The sequence below is a fragment of the Grus americana genome, chromosome 14 (genome assembly GCF_028858705.1).
Source record: "Grus americana isolate bGruAme1 chromosome 14, bGruAme1.mat, whole genome shotgun sequence".
Lineage (NCBI taxonomy): Eukaryota > Metazoa > Chordata > Aves > Gruiformes > Gruidae > Grus > Grus americana.
The window spans coordinates 20306291-20320261 of NC_072865.1; the positions used below are offsets into that span (position 1 = coordinate 20306291).

Here is a 13971-nt window from a genome sequence, read left to right on the forward strand (position 1 = left end):
GCTGCCAGTCGAGGACTTTCCAGCACTGAAAGTGGCACGCAAAGGAAAGAAACCCTCACCAGACACATACATGGAGAAAGAGGCACTTACCCACTTGTTCCAGGTCTCTGGGTCTGAGAGAAGCGCCAGTCTGTGTTAGGCTGAGCTTGCTGCAGAGAAAATAGAAGAGTTTTAATACTTCTATTCTTGCCTTTGAAAATGAAAGCGAACTGATCCTGGATTATTTCAGTCTGGAATATCAGCGTGTTCCTTCCAAGTAAAGAAAATCAATTAGAACAAAAAGAAAGCCCCCCTCCCTCCCTTTCCTGAGTATTTCTGAACCAGCATGAATACTAAAAAGCATGACAAAAACTATTCAGCGAATAATCTTCCAAAGCAGCTCAGGAAACCAGGCTGTGAAAGAAATGAAGCATGAAATAAACTGATAAGGGCATCAATTCAGCAGGAGCAATGGTACCAAAGTAATGAGCTTGGGGGAGTGAGGGGGTGGGGTGGCAGAGTTAATTGATACCGAGAAAGATGCTTTTAATGCCAGAAGGTAAAATGATAACAGACCTTCCTAATCTGTCCTTCTTCTGTCCTGAAAAAGCCCTGCCTGAGATCTTGATTTCATTGTATTTGAATGACTTTTCCTAGATGCTGTGGCCTCGGAGCACTACAATATTTTTCTGTCCACAGAGAAAAGAATAAACTTCCGACAGCAAAAGAAAAAAGCATTATTTGTTTAGGAGACACAATAAACTTCAGACACAGCAGCATACTTTGTAACTTCATTAGTAAGCCCCTGCATCGCTTTCTGCCCATGTTATTTTACTATCAGACAATGGGCATTTTGTAAATAAGGAAGGACACGGAGCAAGCTTGCGTATTCCTGTGTGAATCACGCCTTTGTGAAGGGCACTAAATAGCAGAACTGTTTTCTGTCTGGAAGACGCATACTTCCGAAAATCGTAATCTTCTTAATTAACTCCCGAATGATAACACGCTACCTGGAAAGGACAACATTTCTCTCAGTTACCTTAGGAATCAGCACTTCATAGTCCATACAGCGGAACAGCAATTTTATAGGATTATTCTGCTTGTACATGCAATTACTAAGGAAAAGTGAAGACGGGTACAGCTGACCTAGATTTTTATTTAGTAGATGTGATTTCACTAATTTCTCCACAGCTTTGATGATTCTCATGAAAGAATATATTAGAATAAATTACTCCCCTAAAATAGAGGCCCCACTGGTACCCATGCTGAATGCAAATTTAGCTGTTTAAGTACTTGCCCTCCAGATTTCAGTTACACGTTTTTGCACACGCTGACACACAATCTCGCACTAGATAAGCCCTGCCCAATCTATTTTTTTGAATTCCTGTTGTAATTACCACTTTCAAATTTAGGGCAGGCATTTATGACACAAAATTACTTTGCTTTTTATAACCCAAAGTTATAAAAGCTACAGCTAAATGCAGTCACCTACATCCATATTTAGACAGCTGAACACAAGTGGCTGAAGTTTTCAAAGCACGCCGCTGCCTAGGTCTCTGTAAGCTCAAGGGCACGTAAGGTCACCAGGATCTTTGCAAAAAATGTCACTACGTTCAGTGCTGAACAGTGAATTCAGCCCCTCGCTGGAAAGAACCAAGCTGGAAAATGATCCCTTGCTGGGACACATTCAGTAATTAATAACACTCAAGGAGCTGAGAAATTTCTACAATGCACCTCTAAAACAGAGCAAAGGAAACAGCGACAAACTTTGCTTTCAGATAACCTCCTCCCACATCATGGTTCGTATGCCATGCAGAATAAAGGGGTTCAACAGAACTGAGAAGTTAAACACCCAAAAAACATGTTCCTGACCATGCTAAGAATCACTTTAAAAAGAAAAGAGTACGGAGCCAAGGGAAAACTCTCAACTTCTACAAACCCACAGTCTTTGATTCTACAGTGCTGCCCAGCCCCTTCCCCTACCTCCATCAAGCCAAGCCAAAGCTTCCACCTGCCACCACCCAGGAGGTGACAGTGACACACATTCCCTGAAGCCACCTTCTTAGGTGGAAGGACAGACAGAGAACAGCCAACTGGCCTGGATATTACGGACCGTTGCGCTTAGCAGACAGGAGAGTAAGAAACACCCATCTCTTACCCCATCGCAGGGACTCGCTAAGGTGCTGGTCACCTGCTCATAGGCAGCCATGGTCTCCGCAGTGCTAGAATGGCTGAAAGGTTTTACAAAGAGGAAATCGCTCTGGTCAGACATGGGTGAGAAACAAGAGGTGTAATTCTGTGCCTGGGAGGTCAAGCCCGCTCCTCCCACATCCAGGTACTTGATGAAGCCATCTGGCTTCATCTGCCCACGGAAATGGGATGCAGGCTTGCGGCCAGTCCCTCGGCAGCAACCCGCAAAGGTCCAGCTGGCAGTGCCAGCTTTGAGACACCGGGCAGCCACCACAGCAAACATCACGCAGGACACAAGGGAAATGGACACCAAGGAGATGATGAGGTAAAGCATCAGGTTGGTATCCTTGGGAGAAGATTTGGGAAGGTCCAAGGACTTGGCGAAGTCCTGCACACTATTTTCCTCTGGAGAAATGACTATTACTACAGAGGCCGAGAGGGACGGTGTCCCATTGTCCCTCACTTCAACCACCAGCCTGTAGGGATCTTCAGACTCCCTGAGAGCTTGTGCAACCCTTATCTCTCCAGAGCGACGTTCCACTTGGAAAGGCAAAGCCTCAGTGGTCTCCTGCAGCTGATAGGACAGCCAGGCATTATGGCCGCTATCAGCATCAACAGCTACAATTTTGGTGACCAGATAGCCAGGTTCTGCCAAGGCTGGGATGGTTTGGTGGAAGGCAGAGCCCTTGGGGACGGACGGGTAGACAATGGTAGGGGCATTGTCATTCTCATCCAGGATGAACACATGGACTACAGCAGTGCTACTCAGTGCAAGAGATCCAGCATCCTTCACCTCCACAGGCACCTGGAACACCTTGTCCTGCTCGTAGTCCAGAGCCCGCACGGTGTAGATGGTGCCATTGTCCTGGTCTATCCGGAAGTAGGTTGAGATGGGTACATCCTGCATCCCGTTGTCCAGGATGGAGTAAGACAGCTTGGCGTTGCTACCCTCATCAGGGTCAGATGCTGACACTGAAAAAACAGAAGTTCCAGGAAGGGAGTTTTCCTGAACGTGAGCTGTATCAAAAGGGCTGGAGAAATTTGGTGCATTATCATTCACGTCAGCAATTCGGAGGTAAAAGGTTTTTTGTGTGGCCCTCTGTGGGGACCCTGAATCCACAGCCTTCACCGTGATGTTGTATCCACTGGCCTTCTCCCGATCAAGGGGACCATTTGTGACCAGCGAGAAATGCTCTTTAAAAGACGACACCAGTTTAAATGGAAGCTCTTTTGCTATCTGCAGATGGACCTGCCCGTTGTCACCTGAATCGCTATCCTTCACACCAATGAGGGCAATCACAGTGCCCGGGGTTGCATCCTCCTGCACTGGGCTGGAGAGAGAGGTCAGCACAATCTCTGGGCTGTTATCGTTGATATCGATTAATTCCACTCGCAGGTGACAATGTCCTTCCATGGCGGGGGATCCCTTGTCCCTGGCTCGAACTGCAATCTCGTAAGCACTGGATTCCTCATAATCCAGCGGGGCTTTGGTTCTGATCTCCCCTGTCCGGGGATCTAAGGAGAACAGCTTGGTGAATTTACCAGGTACATTATTGCTAGTTTTGAAAGAATATTCCACATCCCCGTTGGGACCTTCATCCAGGTCGGTGACATTCAACTTGGTGACCAGAGTGCCCACTGGCACATTCTCCTCCAAATGGACCTTGGATATGGGTGGGTCGCAGACAGGAGGGTTGTCATTTGCATCTAGGACATGGATGGTAACCTTGGCAGTGCCAGATTTCACCGGATTCCCTCCATCCAGGGCTGTCAGTGTTAGGTGATGGACAGCCACTTTCTCTCTATCCAGTGCTTTTTCAAGTACAATCTCAGGCATTTTAACACCATCTCCTCTCATGTTGATACTCAGGGCAAAATGCTCGCTGGGGCTGAGCTCATAGGTGGAGATGGAGTTGGAGCCCATATCGGGATCTTCTGCTACCTCCAGGGGTAGCCGAGTCCCAGGGTTGGCTACCTCAGTGATCTCCAAGACCACCTCTGGCTTGAGGAACTGGGGCGCGTTGTCATTCACGTCGAGGACATCCACCTCGACACGGTAGAGCTGGAGGGGATTCTCCATGACGAGTTGGAGGTGCAAGGAGCACGTGGGGTTCTGCCCGCACAGTGCCTCCCGGTCCAGCCTGCTGTCGAGGAGCAGCACGCCCGCTGCCAGGTCCACCTGGAAGTGCCGCTGCCCACCCTCGCTCACCAGGCGCACGTTGCGGGCAGCCAGGCTCCGCAACTCTACCCCCAGGTCCTTGGCCAGGTCGCCCACCGAGAAGCCCGGTTCGCGGTCCTCGGGTACGGAGTAGCAGAGCTGGGCGCTGCTGAGAGCCGGCAAGCAGGAGAAGGCTGCGAGCAGCAGCGGGAGCTGCCATGGCAAACTCCGTCCCCCGAGCATCCCGTGCTGGGTCGGATGTGCGAGCGGAGCAGCGCGGAGCGGCGCGGAGCGGCGGCAGCTCCGCGCAGGCTCCCCCGCCTCCCCGCCCCCGCTGCCAGCCCCCGGGAGCCGCCGCCGCGCCGGAACCCCCGCAGCCCGGGTGGGGGGGGGTCCGAGAGGGTTGCGCAGGGAGGAAGCCGCCGCCGGAGCCGCCGGAGCCGGACAGGGAAGGATGGAGGGAGCGGGCGGGGAGGGGGGGGGCGATCACAAACCGGCCGGCTGAGCCGCTCCTCGGCACGCAAAGGCACACAAAGTCGGCGAGCGGAGGGGAAGGACCGAGTGACAGTTTTACGTCTCTCCACAGCCCCCTCCTCCTCCTCCTCCTCCTTTTTCTCTCTCTCCCTCCTCCTCCTCTCCCTCCTCCGCCGCCTTCCCCAAAATACGCACAGCGTAGCCCCCCCCTCTCCTCCCGCCCCGCCGCCGCCACTCCACCCCCGCAGCGCCGGGAGGGCGCCGGGGACTCCCGGCAGCGGGAACCCCCGCTCCGCCCCGCCCGGCTGCTGGGAGCGGGCACCGGCGGGCACACACACACACATACCCCCCCCAAAGCCGGCTGGGGGTGCCGCATCCCGAGCCGCTCCGGTGCCGCGCCCCGCAGACACCGGGGCTCCGGTCGGGCTGGGGACACACTGCCGAGCTCACCTCGCTGCACAGGATGGGATCCGGCGGGTTGGCACCGGCTGGACCCGCGGAGGGTTTCACAAACATGAACTCGCTGATGTCCGAGACAGGCGAAAAGCAGGAGCGGTAACGCGGGGCGGGGGGTGCCGTGGCTGTCACCTGGACGCCCATCACCGTGTCCCCTTGCTTAGGCTCATAGTGCAAGTGCCCAAAAATGTGGCTGGGAGGGGGCTGAAGCGTGTTCACGCTCTCCACGCAGCAGCCCTGGTTGGCAGGCGCAGAGCCCCGCCGGAGGCACCGCATGCCCAGCGCGGCCAGTCCCACCAGCGAGACGGTGGAGATGAGCACTAGGGACACGATGAGATAAAGCGTAATTGTGGGTAAGCCCCCACCGTCAGTGGCCCGAGCCTCGGAGCCCTGCAAAGCCTCTGGGCCCTTCTCCTCCACCAGCACCACCAGTGTGACAGCTGTGGAGAGCGGCGGGTCCCCAGCATCCCGGACCACCACCAACAGTTCATGCGCAGAGGGATCTGTCTCCTGCAGGGCCCGCGTGATCCGGATCTCCCCGGAGCGCAGGGCCACACTGAAAAGCCCTGGGTCTGTGGCTTCCATGAGGTTGTAGGAGAGCCAGGCATTGCGCCCCGAGTCCGCATCTATTGCCACCACCTTGGTGATGAGAGCAGGAGGGGCAGTGGAGGGGGAGATTCGGAACTGGGTAGTAGAGTCCTCCCCAGCCCTGGGGAAATGCACCCGTGGGGCATTGTCGTTCTGGTCCACTATAAAAACATGAACCAGTGTCCTGTTCCTCAGGGCCGGGGAGCCACCATCAGAGACCTCCACATGGAACTGGAGATAGGTGGTTTGCTCATAGTCAAAGGGGAATTTGGCAGAAACCTGCCCACTTGTGGGATGTATGGAGAGGTAGCGAGTCGGATCCAGGCCTGGATCTGTCCCACCAGCTCGCAGGATGGAGTAGGAGAGGCGGGAATTCTGCTCCGAGTCAGGGTCGGCAGCAGAGACTGTAACCAGCACGCTGCCCACTGGGTTGTTTTCTGCCACCAGCACTTCATAGGATGCTTGCTCAAACTGAGGCGCGTTGTCATTGACATCTGCCAGGGCAATTGGCAAGATGGTGTGGCGGGAGAGTGGCGGGCTGCCCAGGTCTGAGGCAGAGACGGTGACATTGTAGTAGGCAATATGCTCCCGGTCCAAACGGGTGCTGGTTAGCAGCGAGTACTGGTGCTCATAGTCCTTACGCAGCTGGAAGGGAAGATCTGGAGGCACGTCACACTGGACCTTGCCCTGATCACCAGAGTCCCTGTCTCTGACGTGTATCACGGCCACCACTGTGCCCGGTGGTGCGTCCTCACTCAGGGAGCTGGAGAAGGAGGTAAGAATGACCTCGGGGGCATTGTCGTTGACATCGGTGATTTCCACCACCACGCTGCAGTGCTCCTCCATCGTGGGTGACCCCATGTCCTTGGCCTCCACTTCGATCTCATACACTGTCGCCTCCTCAAAGTCCAGGTTCCCCTGGACACGGATCTCTCCAGTTTGCTCATCGATGGCAAAGATCTGACGTAAGGCAGCTGAGTTGTGGCTGCTGAGGGAGTAGCGGATGTCTCCATTGGGCCCTTCATCCACGTCAGTGGCATTTAACTTCACCACGAGGGTGCCCAGTGGCGAGTTCTCCACCAAGCGGGCTCCATACGATGGTCTGTCAAAGACCGGGTGGTTGTCATTGGCATCCAGGACCTGAATAGTGATGCGTGTCTTGCTGGACTGGGGGGGAGAGCCCCCGTCTTCAGCAGTCAGGACCAGATGGTGGAAAGCTCTAAGTTCCCGGTCCAGGGCCCTCTCCAGCACCAGCTCAGGGAACTTCCCACCATCTGTACGCGCCTTCACATTGAGGTTGAAGTTCTCATTGGCACTCAGGTGATAGGTCTGCAAGGTGTTGGTGCCCACGTCAGGGTCCTGGGCAGGCTGGATGGGGAAGCGGGCGCCCAGGGACGCCAGCTCGTAGATGCGCAAGGAAACCTCGTCACTGGGGAACTCTGGAGGGTTGTCGTTGATATCCAGGATCTCCACCTCGATGCGATAAAACTCTACTGGGTTCTCGATGGCAAGTTTCAGGTGGAGGAAGCAGCGAGGGTTCTGCCCGCAGAGCTGCTCCCTGTCTATCCGTTCGCTGACCATTATAATGCCGGTGTTCACATTGACCGAGAAGTACTGGGAATCCGAATCGGACAGTACCTGCAGATTGGCTGCCGCCAGTTTCGCCACATCGGTGCCCAGGTCCTTCGCGATATTGCCCACGAAGGCGCCCCGGGTGAGCTCCTCCGGGATGCTGTACCGGATTTGAGCAGAGGAGCTGTGCAAGAACAAACAGAAAGAGAAGACACGCGGCAGCCCCAGGGACCGACCCGCCTTCCCTGCCCTCGGCATCCTTGCCGGGTGGGCGGCCGGGGAGCGATGCCCTCCGCGCTCCGGGGCCGCGCTCAGCGCTCGCCGCTCCCATTCATTGTTTGGGGCGGACACGGTTCGACGGGGGCGGGGGATGCCGGGGCTCCGCGCATCCGCCTCGCCATTGGCTCCGAGCGCCTAGCCGTTCCTCCAATCGCCTCGCTCCTTTCCCAGGACAGCAACACCGGCGCCAATCGCAACCCGCCGGCCGTTGCCGCGCGGCGCGAACCTGCGGCGCTTTCCCGAGCGACGGCGGCGGCTCCGCTGCGCCCCCCCCCCTCCCCGGGCTGGGCCGGGCCGGGGGAGCGAGAGCGGCCCCGGCGGGGGGAAAAGCGCGGTCCGGCCGCCCGGAGAGCCCCGCGCAGGCAACCGCCTTCCCCTGCCCTTAGGCTCTCACCTGGCCGGGGTCCCGCAGCGTACCGGTAGCGGAGAGGAAAGCCCCCGTTTCCCTCGGTAGGGTCGCGGGGGGCGGGCAAGGCCGCAGGAAGGTGAAGTCGCTCCGGTCGGAGCCGGGGGAGAAGCAGGTGCTGTAGCACTGGGACTGGGAGTCGGCGGGTCGCAGGGTGACCTCCATGTACTTAAGGGTGCCGTCGGAGCTGAGCTGGAGCTTGGGGCTGGAGTGCTTGAAGAAGTCCCGGGAGGGCGACTCGCTGAGCCAGCAGCAGCAGCAGGGCGAGGTGGCAGCACGGCCTCTGCGCCGGAGGCACCGGGCGGCCAGGAGGGTGACAGTGGCAAGCGCTACGGTGCTGACAGCTGCCAGCGCGATGATCAGGTAGAGAGTCAGGTCCGGCTTCTCCTTGGCACCAGCCAGGAAATCCCGAGGCTTGTAGTTCTCCTCCAGGGCCACCTCCTCCAGGGTCACGGTGATGGTGACAGTGGTGGAGAGTGGTGGGTCTCCATTGTCCGACACCTGGACAACGAGCTGCTGTGTAGCCACGTCGGTGTCCCGGAGGGCACGCACTGTCCGCACCTCCCCGGTGTACAGCGACACATGGAACAAGGATGGGTCAGTGGACTGCGGCAGCAGTTGGTATGAGAGCCAGGCGTTGTGCCCGGCGTCTGCATCCACTGCTGTCACCTTGGTGACCAGGTAGCCCAGTGGGGCAGACAGCGGAACCCTCTGGGGTGCTGGGATGTCAGTGTCGCTGGCAGGGTGCAGGATGGTGGGGGGGTGGTCATTCTGATCCAGCACAAAGATGTAGACAGTAACGTTGGCATGGAGCGGGGGAGACCCCGAGTCCCGCACAGCCACAGAGACCGGCAGAACCTGCAGCAGCTCGAAGTCAAAGGTCCGCTGAGCATAGAGGTTGCCATTGTCAGGGTTGATGTGGACAAAGGAAGAGGTGGGGGCACCCTGCACTTGGCCACTTTCTATGGAGTAAACGAGATGAGAATTATCCCCATCGTCAGGGTCCGAGGCAGAGACAGTGCACAGCAGGGAGCCAGGTGGGTTGTTCTCCAGGATGAAAGCATCGTAGGAGGGCTGCAAGAAGCGTGGAGGGTTGTCATTCACGTCAGATATATTGAGGAGCAGCGTGAGTGTTGTGGTGAGGATGGGAGACCCACCATCCTGGGCGATCAGCTCCACTACGTACTGTGAGGTGGACTCCCGGTCCAGGCTTTCCCGGGTGACCAGGGAGAAATGGTTCTGAAGGGACCTGATGGTGAAAGGCACATCAGGGGAGATCTCCAAACTCACGTACCCATTGGCCCCTGAGTCTCGGTCCCGTACGTTGAAAAGCCCCACAACGGTCTCCAGTGGGGTGTCTTCTGGCACTGGGTTCAGCAGGGAGGTGAGCAGCACCTCTGGGGGGTTGTCGTTGGCATCCTCCACTTCCACGTGTAGCACACAGTGACCCTCCATCTCTGGGACCCCACCATCATGGGCTCGCACATAAATCTCATAGAAAGGTGATTCCTCAAAGTCTAGGGCACCACTCACTCGGACCTCACCGCTGTGGGGATCCAGGGCAAAGAGCCTCCGGACCGAGTCAGAGGTATGAACCCCGAATGAGTACTGCGTCTCCCCATTGGGGCCCTCGTCGGGGTCAGACGCATTGAGCTGGAGGAGCAGGGCCCCCACAGGCGTGTTTTCTGGGACTTGTACCTTGTACGTGGCGTGGTCAAAGGTGGGTGCATTGTCATTGACATCTAGGACCAGGACCGTTATCTGCGCCGTGCCCGAGCGGGCTGGGCTTCCCCCATCCATGGCCGTCAGCACCAGCTGCAGTTCTGGCTGCTCTTCCCGGTCCAGAGCACGCTCCAGCACCAGCTCCGGGAAGAGTTTACCATCCTGCTGCTGCTTGACGTCCAGGGAGAAGTGGGAGTTGGGGCTCAGCCGGTAGGAGCCCACAGCATTGGTGCCCACATCAGGGTCCTGCGCACTCTCCAGGGGGAAGCGCGCAGCCACTGTGGCAGACTCGGCGATGCGCAGGGTGCGGTGAGAGGTGGGGAAGCTCGGGGAGTTGTCGTTCAGGTCCAGGATCTCCACTTCCAGGCGGAAGAGCTGCAGGGGGTTCTCTGTCACCACCTGCACCGACAGCACGCAGCTGGCAGCCGCTCCACACAGACGCTCCCGGTCCAGCTGCTGGCTCACCACCAGCGCGCCGCTGTCCAGGCGCACAGCAAAGTGGCGCAGGCTCTCCTCTGAGCCTAGGCGCAGCCTGCGACCCGGCAGCTCCTCCACCTTCAAGCCCAGGTCCCGGGCCACGTTCCCCACCATGGTTCCCACCTCCGACTCCTCAACCACCGAGTAGCGGATCTGCCCGGAGACCCAGCCCCAGACGCAGAGTGAAAACAAACTCAGTACTTGCCATTTCCAGGCGGGTCGCTGGAGGCTGGCGCTCTCCATGTCCGTGCGCGTCTGGCCTGGGACGCAGCAGGCACTGGGGAGCTGTGAAAAAATCCCTGGGTCTCCCTTCCACAGCTTGGAAAACAGCTCCGGGGCTCCGGCAGGCTGCGGCTCCGGCTGTCAGCCTCTGAGCAGAGGGGGTGGGCTGGGGGAGGGGAACTGAATCACAGCCCCAGCGCGGAGGTGGAAGGGGGGGGGGGGAGAAGCAGATTTTCCCCCCCCTCACTTCAGATCAGCGCCCAATTGGCCGAGAGCTCCTTCCCCTCTCGGCCAGCAGTGGCTCCCCGGAGGTGCGGGAAGCGGGGACCTGAGCCGGCATCAGCGGGGCTGCCACCCCCGGCCTCCCCTCCACCAGCCTGAGTCACTTGCTCCGACAGCTTGCTTCCCGTTCGCAGGGAAACTGCACGTCCTGCCAGCCTGGAAGCTAGGTACAAGCCCTCCCTGTGTGCTCCCCCTTCCACAATGGTGGCTTCACATCACGCCCACAGACAAAGGGCAGCTGTCATGAACACAGGCCAAAGGACTTTTCATGCCCGATGAAAAGGTACTTGTTAGAGCCCCGAGGTGCCAGGGGCTCTTCTCCCACCCCTTTTCTCCCCCCCTCCCAGCTAATGCTTTGGCCACTGCCTGCACCCCATGATTGCCTCTGTAAGTGAGGCATCACTGCCACCAATACCACCATCAGGCAGGAGACTTCACACCGAGGCAGGGATGCCCACCCATGCCAGCCCCCCGTGGGTGTTGGAAGCAGAAGGTGGGAAGGCAGAGATGGGTGATCCATTCAAAGCTGGAACACAATTGCTCCCCGAACACACCCGGCTGTACAGCCCTTCCTCACCCTGGGACAATGAAGGGATCAACATTCACAGTACCCGAGTCACTGCAAATGCACAGAGCCAGCCAACACACTAACAGACCACCACCAGATCACAACATCAGGTCAGGGTGTCAGATTGGTAAAGAGGGCCGAGCCTCCCACCTGGCAGACACACATACTGAAATCCTGTGGCAGACACAGCTTTGCAGCCAAGCAATCTCCCAAAGAGCAAAAGCAGGGCTCCCCAGGGGGGAGCGGAGCAGTAACTTCCCCCTCTCCCTGTCCTAGAGGATGGCAGCAAGCTGCCGGGTGTTAGCTTGGTTCACATCCCCACAGAAGCCTCGTGCAGTCATGCCCTGGACTCCTGTCCTCAGTGCACTCAATGCCACCCTGACCTCCCTTGGGTGCACACAGACCCTGTGACGGGGTCCATGGTCCCTGCCCATCCCCATGACCCGAGCACCAAGGGGACCTGGAGGAATGGGTGAGAGAGGCTGGGGGCACCCATGCCCAGCACGGTGGACGGTGACAGGGACACCATCGTTCTGGGTGAGGACAGGCAGTGGAGCTGCTGCCGTCGAGGGGGCCTCCCTCCCCTCTGCAGCCCCTCCCTGCCCATTCCAAGAGCCACGGGGCGGGACCACCCTGCTGCCAGTCAGGGAGACACAGAACAAGGAACCTCGCGATTGGTGCAGAATACTGTCCGGGTCCCACCTACTGCCTTCTCCGGAGAGGGGAGACAGCATTCTTAAAGGGCCAATGCAGCAAAACGCTGGACAACTGGGTTCCCCAGCATCCAGAAACTGATACGTACTCATTCCCCGAGGGCTTCTGATGGTGCCACCAGAAGGAAGATGTCACAGTAACCTTGACTCTGGGATGTGCCCTGTCCCCATCCCAGGCACGGCCCCAGACAGCACGGCTGGGTGACAGACATTGCCACTGGCAACATGGGGTGCTGCGCCCCTGGGAATGGGTTTGGTGCTGCTGCGGCACCTCAGCAGAAGCCCCCTGTGAAGACTACATGGTCTAGGAGAATCCATTCAGTGTCCCAAGGCAGCTCGGTCACCAAGGGACTAGAGCAAGGGATGGGCTTCACACGGGGGATCCTGCTGTTGCTTGGGTCTGTCAAAGCCTAGGATGGGAATGATGGCAAGGCAGGAAGAGTATGGGGTGTCTAGGATGGAGAAGGAGATGTCCCCGTTCCAGAGGGCCCGAGGTTAGCCTGTGGAAAGGCTCCGACCCAGACAACCAAGGGAGCTGAGGAATCACTGGCGATCCTGCAGGGTATGATCCCTCATAGCAGGACATGCCACCTGCCACAGATGGGGCCAGCACCATCCCCACTGCATTGGTTTTGGGGTCTGGCAGTTGTCCTGCAGAGCAAAGAGGTGTAAAGCCTTTGCAGGCTTGACACAGTCCATGGCATTGGGCTGGATCTTCTTTGACCACAAAGACTGTAAATCCAGGGCCCAGTGCCAGCCCAGCTAGTTTCTCACTGCCAGTGCCTTTCCAGTGTAGTACTGGGGAGTAGGGGGGGGAGCCATGGCTAGGGCTTGGGCTTACTGCCTGCCCGTTATCACCTCCTTCCATCCCCACTCTTAAATTATTTATTGCCCCCACCCCCAGAGGCATCTTGCCAGGACCCTTTGGTGGAGGGGACATCCTTGTCCCTAGCTGTAGCACAACCCGCACAATATAGAGGAACACTTGTTCCTGCAGCTGCTGCAGCCATTCCCACCTGCCACAAATCAGAACTGCTGAGTCTGAGCAGCGACACAAGAGGAAAAAAAAAAAAAAAAGACACAAAATAATTCTGGGAGGTTTCTGCCTCCGCCTGTGATTCGGCCACAGTAAGCAGGCAGCACACGCAGCCCCACACCCATGCACGGCTTCCGCTGCACCTCACTTCCTTCTGCTCCAAGGAACCGGTCGCTCCTACTCACGGCCTCCCAGGAAGGGACACATTACCTGCACCAACCACCTTGGAAACCCCTCAGATCCCCCCCTTCCGCTGGATCCACTTCCCAGCTTCACCTCTGAGGATCAAAGTGTTCCTGTAATTAAAAGCTCTTGAATTAAGCTGCATGATTCCCAGCGGGGAAGAAGCACAGAAGCTGCCTGCCATGCACAAACGCTTTCCTGGCTGCAGTTTGTTCAATCAGGACATTAGACATCACCCGGACACAGCATATTACAAATTGTGCAGGGCTTGTAATAGGGCTGTGAAAACAACACCTGGGTGGAGGAGTCGTCATCCTGCTCAGAGCCACAGTCCAGCTCAGCAGAGCCCTGCAAGCGACTGGGATAGTCTGCAATCCCACCCTCCCCACATCCCGAAGTGAACATCCTCACAAAATTTCCACAGAAACAAAACTGGAACCGTCAGGACTCAAACATGAAGTGAGACACAGACAGGAGGGACTGCTCTGTGGCCACGGTCTGTCAAACAGAGGAACCAGCATCATCCCTCAGTTTTACATACTACACTGTGGGAAGTGACGTCCGGATCCCCCACTGGCAGCTGATGGCTCCCAGTCCCACTTGCACCACCACCTCCCCAGCCCACACCAGGGCGCAACGCAGAGAGGCATGTTCCCCTCCCAGTGC

The 13971-nt window shown here is 57.5% G+C and overlaps 1 protein-coding gene across 11 annotated transcripts in view; it reads right to left on the reverse strand.

The window, feature by feature from the left end:
• LOC129212957 (protocadherin gamma-C5-like) overlaps positions 1 to 13971 on the reverse strand; it is a 160703-nt gene that overhangs the window by 22400 nt on the left and 124332 nt on the right. For 6 of the 11 annotated variants that reach the window (XM_054842205.1, XM_054842198.1, XM_054842197.1 and 3 more), the window contains exon 2: positions 91 to 149. The exons of 2 other annotated variants lie outside the window; for them this stretch is intronic. In XM_054842205.1, the coding sequence (XP_054698180.1) occupies positions 91 to 149 (59 nt within the window). 3 more of the 11 variants (XM_054842200.1, XM_054842204.1, XM_054842202.1) reach the window with 3 other exon arrangements.